This window comes from Micrasema longulum, unplaced genomic scaffold, assembly GCF_059751315.1.
Source record: "Micrasema longulum isolate JH-2025_06_02 unplaced genomic scaffold, ASM5975131v1 h1tg001384l, whole genome shotgun sequence".
Classification (NCBI taxonomy): Eukaryota; Metazoa; Arthropoda; class Insecta; order Trichoptera; family Brachycentridae; genus Micrasema; species Micrasema longulum.
The window spans coordinates 240,705-250,761 of NW_028278570.1; the positions used below are offsets into that span (position 1 = coordinate 240,705).

The window sequence follows — 10,057 nt, forward strand, 5'->3', positions numbered from 1 at the left end:
TCCTCCTCGTTTCTCCCTTGCAGAAGTAAGCAACCATTTGCTTGTTTTGATAAAAAAAAATCAAAATTTTATTCGTTCTAAAAAAATATTTTGATGTGCCAATATGTCTTCTTAATCATACTGATCATCGTGGTTTCGGATGTGACAGGGTTTAGTGAACATCTGTATGTATACACAGATTATACTACCACATTACGATCGGTCATCACTACCAGAGATCACTCGCACCACTAATTATCGGTACAGCACTAGTTTATTGTACCATAGACAACGAATAACAAGGGGCACCAACACTATTGGTGCTGTCATATTTGAAGTTTCACTAGTTCACTTTTGTTTCGGTTTTTGTTCTGTTCTGTATGATAAATCTCAAATACTACAGCAGTTGATTTCATTTGACCTATTTTAGATTATTGGAAGATTACGGATGAAAGAAGAAGCAGTGAGTTATCTAAACATATGTTAACAACAGATATCCTCACTTTAGTCTAGAAAATCAATCGAGATGCCGGAGGTATGTAATGTAAAAATAATGGTATTTTTTCAATCAAGTCTTATAAATTTTAATCTGTGATCAAATAAGACCTCAAGTCTTGTCATGTATTAAAAAAAATATGAGGGTTTGTTTTTCAGAAATCCATTAGGTTAATATCTTAATTATTAGTTAATAAATATATCCATATGTTTTTATTGTTATACCTGTAATATAAGAACATGTTTCATCTTTTTAAATATTTCGTAGCTCTAGGTTAGATAATAATGTCTACTCATGGGTATCTGGCGAATAAAATGATTGGTATAAATTATTCATGAATGTGCTGTTTATTTGTATCATTTATAATTAATTTGTCACGTCAAACTAGAAAATATATTATTGGATTTTTTTGGCAGGTTCACGCATTTAAGGTTGAGATGTCATGCTCCGGGTGTTCTGGTGCAGTGGAAAGAGTACTCAACAAACTAAAGGGCAATGGGGTTGAAGACTTTACCATCAGCTTGGAAGAACAGAAGGTTGTGGTCACAGCATCACTCAGCGCAGAAGAGATATTGAAAGTTATTAAAAAGACTGGCAAAGTAACCTCTTACATTGGTCCACAATAACACAAGAAGATTTAGTCAAACAAAATGGCTCAAATGATTTTGAAAAATAACATAATAAAAAAATAAAGTTACTAAATTGATAGATTTTAATCAATTTGTTATAGTTGTTAATTGTAAATACACAATGATTAAAATTTTATCAGTGCATTGACAGAGGCTACTAGATAACACTAATTTATCTTTGTTGAATGTCCGACTAAAGTCTTCTTACCTTATCCACTCTTTATTAAATAATGTTTTAATATTTTACTTTGTTAATTGTGCAATAAAAATTATTCAACAAAAAACGTAGTACCTATATCGCACTGTAAAGGTTGTAAATTATCTTATTTGTTAAATTAAATAAATTTCTAGAGAAAACTTACTCCTAAAAGTCCCTCATTATATTTGCCTCTTGGGTCATCTTCAAAAACTTTTTTTTTTATCAATGTGTTATATAAAAGATTATGTTTAAGGGAATTTTAGAATTATTACCGGTACAAATGTTTATGTAATAAGCATTACATGGTAAAACTCGGTTTCATATTTGGCTCACATTCATTTTCAATAGATTAAAATAAAATAACTTTGTTTTTGATGTACCACTTTACTTTTTAAATTTAATAACTAACTGGCAAGAAAACTATGCCTTCTTCAGAGTTAATTAATTACAAACTAGCATAATTGACCCCGAAGAAGGCTAGTTAAGTCATCAAATAAAATAGTAAATCAGACATAAAAACCAATTAATTTTATTTCAATCTTTTGAACAATAATGTTCCAAAAAGTTAGTGCTTCAAAAATTAAAAACACTATAATTTTTATGACAAGTTATTAAAAAAAGGAGCAAAATTGGTTTATTAGAGTAAATCACGTGATTTCACTGGGAATCGAACTCGGAACCCTCCGCGTGTGAGACAAACCTTAGCTGTTTCACCAAGGGGGCCGCTGTTGTATTATGCGGTGTGTAAAATGATTGCTTCAACCAGCTAATATGCCCTGTAAATGTCTGAACTTCCATATTCCCTTCTCAAAAATGTTCTCCATTACTGTAGAGATATCTGCAGTTGTAACACCCGTGTTATTTATGTATAAAGTAATAACAAGCTGTTCCTTTTTTCTTTGATAATAGATCTTCCATGCGCATAATGTTTTAAGGGATATAATTCAAAGTTTACCCACAGTTTTGATCCCCTTTTATTAACTTTTATATTACAAATCAATAAATATGTTAGAATTCTTGAGCAACTGTAAATATCACCTTAATGTATAATTCTTGTCCTACAATTTTGTACTATTTTCATGTTCATTAATATTCATAAATCAATTTAATATTTAGATTTTAAATATTGACTTACTATTTGAATATTGGCAGCTCATATTTGATTTATTATACAAATAAAAGGAGAGTGATACTTGAATCCACAAATTTGTTAGCAAAAATATAATATGAAAACTTCTAACATATTTTTTTAAAAATAAAACCTTTATATATTAATGTGCTTGTTTTTTTATTTATACGTTTAACTAAGAAATGATCCACATAATATACTGCGATTGATATACCAGTCGCTTACCAACACATAATGGTTCATTAGGTGCTATATTGGTACTCTAATTGCAGCGTATTTCAATAAATTGTTAAATGCAGGCAGGATAATAACTTATGCTTCAGGTGCTAATCTAGTGACTTTTTAATATTGCTGTGTTGTACCCTTTTTAATATTTTATACCTGCCGGGAATTTAATCCAACACGCTATGCTACAGGCATGTAAATAAGATTAAAATTTATACATTTATATTATTGATTAAATCGGCATTAACTTTGTGGAATGGCATAATTAAAATATATAATTCATAAAAAAACTTTGTTTTTAAACCACTTAAGTTTATTTTGAAGCACTACTAGTTTCGGAAGACTCAGTAGATAACACCTGTAGATGGAAGGTACCGAGTCTTCCAAAACTAGTAGTGCTTCAAAATAAACTCAAGTGGTCTGAAAAAAACGTTTTTTATTAATTATATATTATAATATATCTATTCCAATAAGTATATACACATATGTAAGTGATAATATTATAGTTTGTAAAAACTTTTATGTTACTTTTAAAATCTCTATCAATAAATATAATATAAATTATATAAAATTATTTCAAAACTGCAAGTAAAATCATAGAAAGATAAATAAATTCTACATAACATAATAAAATCTACCTATATATACTACGCACTAATGTATTATAAGTAATGTTTCTAAAAGCAATGTATATTTTCTAAAACAATTAATCGTTCATCAAGCTTATGTAATATGTTCTGAACTGATATGAGATTACAGACCATAGCTTTCACTGTAGGAACTAAAGTTAAATCTTTAGTCGAATGCAAAAGAGGTTCTTTTGAATCTTCACAATTACAGTATTCAACTTTTTGCTTCTTAATAGCGGGCTCATCTGCAAAATGCGTCATTATGGGGGAATCTGAAGATGAGACACTTCTTAAGACAATATCTTCCAAAAATGTTGAGGAGCAAAAACTGATCGGAGGAGTCCGAGGAATATGATTATCACTGAATTTTTCACTATAATACTTTTTAAACAAAGAACTGTAATATTGGTTTATATTTGAACTGACACTTCCTTTTTCTGATTTGACTCTTGATGCATTTGGAGTGGAACTTGCAAACTTGTGACAAATAATTTGAATTGATTTGCGTCTATCTTCAGAACTGCAGCACTCCTTTTCTGATGATAAACAAACCTGCCCCGTAAAGAATTATCCATCATTAAACAAATTTATTGTTCACCCAGAAAAAGAAAAAGGTAGTGCCCAAAGACAGTATTTACATCTCCTGCCTTGATATTGCAATAGCTACTATGATTTAAAAGTAAATTAAATGTTGAATTTCTTATACTTTGAAATGGTGGTCAGTGCTACTTATATCATTTTTTGACAAAAAAAATTTTTTTTCTTTATATTTTACTCAATTTGTCAACAGTTGCATTTTTTTTGTTACTCAGTTTATTCCTAAATTCTGGTTATACAGACAAGAGCAAATAAAGTATTTTGAATTTGTGAATCATCCATTATATATGTATGTTGAAAGTCAATGCAACAGGCAATACAAATCAATCTTTGCATTCAATCAATATTATTTATATGTGACAAACCCGATTTCCTACACTAACACATTACAAATCACATATTTATGTTCGGTCACTTATGTACAAATCGAAACCTAATAAAAGTGAAAACTTTTAATTAAAATTTCCCTGTAGTAAGTAAAAAGTGTTTAATTGCATGCGTACTCCCCGCGCTCACCTATGGATTAGAAATATCAACCATTACCAAAATAATTTTATCCAAGCTTAAGGCGATGCAAAGAGCGATGGAAAGAGAAATGTTGAACACCTTAAGGATCGCAAGACAAATCAGTGGATCAGGGAAAATTCTAAAGTAACGGATCTGGGCGAAAGAATACTAGAGCGAAAGTGGAATTGGGCGGGTTATCTTTCTCGGATGTCGGATGGTAGATGGACGAAAAAAGTGATGGACTTGAGGCCGAGAATAGGATGCAGAAGCGTAGGGAAACCCCAGATCAAATGGTCCGGCGACATTAGGAGGGTTGCAGGTCCATGGTGGCAAAGGGTGGCGGCTGACAGGGAACTGTGGAGGTCCAAGCATGAGGTTTTTGTTCAACACTGGACTCATAAGTAGTAAGCCTCCAGGATACTTAGATGGAGTTTGATTTACACACATTGGTCAGAAATGGAATACATATCATTAAAATTCGTTAAACTAAGACTCAAAAGAAAGAAACAAAAAAACAAATCATCTTTAATAATAAAGAAATATATTTTTAAATAATTAATTACAACTTAAAAAATAACTTATTTGGCCATTGATTTGTAAATGGACAATGAAATAAAATATATACAGCAGTTATTTCCCAGTATACTTATATCTAGAGGTGGATCAACAATTCAGGATCTAACCTCATCGTCATAGTCATCTGTCCGGAAGAATGTGGATTTTCTGGCGTCGACATGTTTGGTAACATCTTGATTATGTCCCATTCCCAAATCTATTGATGAACCCATGACAGAAATATTTTCTTTAGAATCCTCGAAGTTTTCGGCGTTGGCGAAATTTGTTTTCCAAATCATTATCTAAAAGGAAATATATTATTAGAATGGTATAAGGGATTTGCAAATAAATAATAAATGTGTTAATATCTTTTAATAACAGATGATTGTGTACTTATTAATTAATTTTTAGACAAGTAAAAAAAAAATGTGCAGAAAAATAAGAAAATGATTTTATTACGCTTAAATTTTCTGACCGGAGAGTGCCTCACGCTTAAGTTTCTCAGGCACGATGTTAATGTTTCGTATTTTAATATAATGGTAATCTTTTATATATTTTATCTTTTTTAGACTTCCTTAATTTGTTCATTAATAATATTGTTTTAAATGCTCTGTATTACTAATGCTTACATGTATGTATATTTAATTGTATTTGTAACTAATATTTAAAAGGCACTAAGTGCCGTTTATTTCAGTAAAATAAAATAATAGGGACTCGAATAAATTCCACCATTTCCAGACAGATGGTGTTATGTTAGCCTTTTTACATCGGGCAATACTACATCCAACTTCATTGTGAAGCTCCACCATAAAGTTTGAAATCACAGTACATCGTCGGTAATACTGCAATACAGCGTAACTATCAATAGAATTTTTTAGCAGGGGTTCTTAAAAAGCATTTGGTTAATATTTTACTTACGGTTTTAATCAACCAAAAATACCGCTTGAGTTTTAGAAAAACTATCATTATTTAGAGTAGAAATAGCAATAATTAAAAACTAACAGCTCTTAGTCCCTGCAATAAAGTTATTTCAGTAAAACATTTTTGTAAAAAAAACCGGTTAAATCTATAACAAAAAAAAGAGCTATGGAAATTCTATGGATGCTGAAAATATTTACAGAAAACTGAACAGTATTTAAAGCGATCACTTAAAACAGCCAATGACAGGTGACAGTCCTGCAAATGCCTAGCCTTCCATACACCCTTCGCTCGGAATTTCTTCCATCAGTTGAGATATTTGTCTAACAAACTAGAATCTCATTTGTTTGCAGAAATATTTAAGCCTCTCAGGTGAGACGCGTATAAAGGTCCCAAACCCACTCCTTACATTACCTGTTTATCAGCTCCACCAGAAGCAAAGTATTCTCCATCATTAGAGAATGTTACCGCTGTGATAGATCCGTTATGTCCCATTAGAGTGTATATTGGATGCCCTTCCAAAAGATCTAGAATCTGAAATTAAAAAAATATATACTACTACTACTATTATCATCACACCATTTATCCATAGGGGTAGGCAGAGAAGATGGACTGCTACACACATCTATCCCGACATACATTCCTAGCTTCTTGCTTTATTGATTACTGTACTTGGTACGCTATTCATTTTGTTATATGAATATATATATATGTAAAACTGATGAATAGGGTAATATTATTTTTATACATTGTAAAGGAAGGTTTAAGAACAAACCTTCATCTTTTTATCTTGACTGGCGACAAGGAGGAAATTTCCACTCGGGTGGAAAGACAGCTGTGTAATGCCTGCTTCGTGTGCCCTGAAGAGAAAATGATTCATATTTTAACATAAATAAGTTTTATTACATTATTAGGTACTCAATTTATATTGTAAACAAAAGCTTCATTAGTAGAGCTCTCTTGTTAAATCGATATTTATATACAAAAATAATAACTAAAGTAACGTGTGATTTTTGTTAATATTTCAGTTGAGCTCTGACCCCTAAACAGTAAACATGACATTTTATTCTGTCTTTCCGCTTTGTGTGTGTCCCACTTGTAGTCGTGCCCCTACCTTCCGGCTTTGCTAGGGAGGGTGGCCTTCCGTTTACGCCGGGAAGCCCTGACTGTGGCAGATGCGGGTGATGAACCAGTAAAATGCGTGGTAACGCGTACACTACACCTAGGTAATTATTAAGATAATGATGTGCCTTACTGATAATGCTGCAGAAGACAATGTTTCCTCACATCATACAGTTTGACTGTACCATTTGACAGACCGACGGCCACATAGGACCCCGATGGGTGCCACGAGACGTGTGTTCCAAACCCTTTCAGTTCCTCAAATGTGTGTATACAGTGTGCGTTGTCGGCGTCCCACAGTTTCACGGTCCTGTCGTCGGAGCACGACGCTATCATGGTACCATCGTGAGAGAAGCGTGCGCAGCGTACCCAGTTCTTGTGCTGCACATATGATTGGAGGAATTTTCTCCTGTGCACGGTCCACAGCTTGAGAGTTTTATCATCTGATGCAGTGATGAGCTAAAATTAGAAATAAACCGTCATATTAAATTACGAGGCATTAACATTAGAATGGCCAATGATGTAATTGGTGATGAAAAGGCAGGATTTTTTTTTTTTGATATACATGTACACTCCACTCCTTTAATAACCTCTTCTTTATGAGTGCGTAACAGTAAGTTTATATATAAATCATTCTAGTGTGCCTACTAACATAAACGAAATTTGTATGTTTACTTGATTCACTGACAGGCACTAACATTAAGATAGGGTTATTAAATATTCAAACGAACTGTACATATTTATGTATATTTTCTTTTTCTATATAAACATAATTAATTAATGTTAGTAAATATTAGTATTTAACGGCTCACCGACTATTTATGTCTACCGGTTTCGAGACGTACCAGTCTCTTCGTCAAATACTAATATTTACTAACATTAATTAAAATGTTTGACCACAAAGTTAATGCTTTGAACATAAATAAACATAATTAGATTTCAACGCCTTGCCAGGTATCTGTAGATTATAAAGATTTACAAACATTTATTTTTATTTTACTTATTTTTTTTTAAAACCCCTTAGGGTTATATAAGAAACATAAGGTCTAGTCATGTTATGTCTCATCTGGTAAGTGTAGTAATCATGTGCTTTTTCTGGTTGATTTCAAATTTGTCTCTAGCGTAATTTATTAAGTGGTAAGGTAAGTTATTGTAGTTTTTAAGTCCATCGTAAAGTATTTTTGAATGTCCTACGTTTGTCTTTGCTTTTTTAATGTGGTAGTGTTGTTGGTGTCTGGCATTATATTTGTGCATGTCAGCATTTTTGGTTAATGTTATGCCATCGTCTTATATATTTTCCAGTGCAATTTTGTGTACAATTTTTACCATCTTAATTTTTGTCAAGTATTTTATGTCAAACTGGTGTGCTTTTTGTATGTTAGTTTAATTATTTTATTTTGTTGTCTTTGTATTCTTGTTACCGGTTCCACAGAAGCTTCACACGTGACGATTTTAGCAATATAAAGCCTATTAAATATCGTCCAGTGGTGCATGGGCACTGCATTGGTACTCCAATAAATGCAGCATATTTGATACGAGAAGGTAAGATGATTAGTCTTACGATTCAGATCCAGTCCAGAAACTATGAAATCGTAATCTACATCATTCTCCTAACTGCTGAGGAGCTGATTTTGTCTCTTTAACACCCTATGGATTGTTGTCATCCACCTATCCCGACACACCGCCGTCCGCATCGCTCCAACTACTGATGTTCCTGTGGCAGTCCACCTAGTGGGGGATCTTCCTTTCCATCTACTTCCTTCGACCCCTGCCACGACCATTAATTTTTCATAATTATTCTCGTCTTTTCTGACGATGTGTCCGAAAAACTGGAGGCCATACTTTAAATAGATGGAGAATAGTCTGTCATCTGCGCTCATCTCTTTTAAGATGGAAATATAAAACTATAAAATGTTAGAGAGAAAATCACCTTTACAATAAATGCTTCGTGTCGACCATTACAGGAATTGAACCCAGGTCCTCCAGTCAGGCAAGTAAATGCGCTAACCAGTAGACCACTAATTGCGGACTTATCTCTGCCTGATTTTCTCCTTTAGGATTTTTACCTGATAGAAGCCATTGAGTCAAAAGCCTGTCCAGGGTTCTGGTTATTTCACAAACAGAGTTTTATTATTCCACCTGGATACGGGAGTCGGTACATAAGTAATAAATAATAAAAAAAAACCTGTGGTAATATAAATTTAATCCCAACAGTGAAGAGACCTGATGGTCAATATCTAGTGTACAAATATGGACACTCAGTAATCACGGCAGACAGTCTATAAACAAAATAATGATACCTTAGTTCCAGTGGGTGAAAAGTCAACAGATCGCACTGTCTTCGAGTGGGCACGGAACTCTCCGCATTCTCCTCGGACTGTTGGCACCCACAGCCGAACGGAACAATCTCTTGATGCGGAAGCGATCAATTTACCAGTGGGAGAGAACTTCGTATCCAGCACAGAATCCCTGTGACCTTGGAATCTATAGCATCTTAATGATGATTGAAAATTCCAGAGCTAAAAAAAGACATATGCGCATTGAGAGACTATCCAAACATCTACAATCAAATTATTAGTTCGGATCTTACCATAATAGAATGGTCGAGGGAACTTGAAACTAGCTGATTTGTAGTAGGATGAAATGATATCGAAGATACAGAATCCTTATGCCCCTTAAATTGTCTTTCTAGTGAAGGATCAGTATCCATTTTAATAATGAATGATATACAACGGTAAACAAATATAAAATAAATCTTTGTTTTGAAAACGGTCTCCAGCAGACGAGCGTAAAATTTTTAACAACTTTCGGATTTAAATTTCAAACTTCAAAATGCTTCAAAATTGCCATGGAAACTGAAATTCGCGCAAGACGTACCAACATGAAGAACATACGAGAAGTTTTTTTTTGAAATTTTCGAAATAAAATCAATTGATTGAAACTTTATTTCAGGTTACACGTTTTGCATTAAATGAAATTAAGACGAACAGTTTAAAGCACGTATAAAGTTTCAATAAAAAAAGGAAAAAAAAACATAATCTAGTACTTTACTGTAAAAAAAAGGACCTCCGT

The 10,057-nt window shown here is 32.8% G+C and overlaps 2 protein-coding genes across 3 annotated transcripts; one reads left to right on the forward strand and one right to left on the reverse strand.

The window, feature by feature from the left end:
• Nucleotides 1-375: 375 nt before the first annotated feature.
• Atox1 (Antioxidant 1 copper chaperone) lies at nucleotides 376-1,802 on the forward strand. Its single transcript, XM_088235519.1, has 2 exons — nucleotides 376-514; nucleotides 892-1,802. The coding sequence occupies exons 1-2, from the start codon at nucleotides 506-508 to the stop codon at nucleotides 1,099-1,101; spliced, it is 219 nt and encodes a 72-aa protein (XP_088091645.1). The 5' UTR covers nucleotides 376-505; the 3' UTR covers nucleotides 1,102-1,802.
• On the reverse strand, nucleotides 972-10,043 carry LOC148275571 (uncharacterized). 2 transcript variants are annotated; one of them, XM_088235517.1, is made up of 7 exons: nucleotides 9,576-10,043; nucleotides 9,286-9,504; nucleotides 7,119-7,444; nucleotides 6,639-6,723; nucleotides 6,278-6,397; nucleotides 5,074-5,247; nucleotides 972-3,838 (listed from the first exon to the last, which is right to left on the reverse strand). In XM_088235517.1, exons 1-7 carry the CDS (start codon nucleotides 9,693-9,695, stop codon nucleotides 3,335-3,337), a joined length of 1,548 nt encoding a protein of 515 aa, XP_088091643.1. In that variant the 5' UTR covers nucleotides 9,696-10,043; the 3' UTR covers nucleotides 972-3,334. The 2 variants fall into 2 exon arrangements, with proteins under 2 accessions (XP_088091643.1, XP_088091644.1); XM_088235518.1 differs by lacking the exon at nucleotides 972-3,838 and having other exon boundaries at nucleotides 4,958-5,247; nucleotides 9,576-9,981.
• Nucleotides 10,044-10,057: the final 14 nt, after the last annotated feature.

Excerpts from the sequence above, each read along its gene's own strand:
- LOC148275571 (XM_088235517.1), bottom strand. The coding sequence starts at position 9,695 with ATGGATACTGATCCTTCACTAGAAAGACAATTTAAGGGGCATAAGGAT. Across the intron at positions 9,505-9,575 it reads CCCTCGACCATTCTATTATG|CTCTGGAATTTTCAATCATC; the intron begins GTAAGATCCGAA and ends GTCTTTTTTTAG. Across the intron at positions 7,445-9,285 it reads TTTCACCCACTGGAACTAAG|CTCATCACTGCATCAGATGA; the intron begins GTATCATTATTT and ends TTCTAATTTTAG.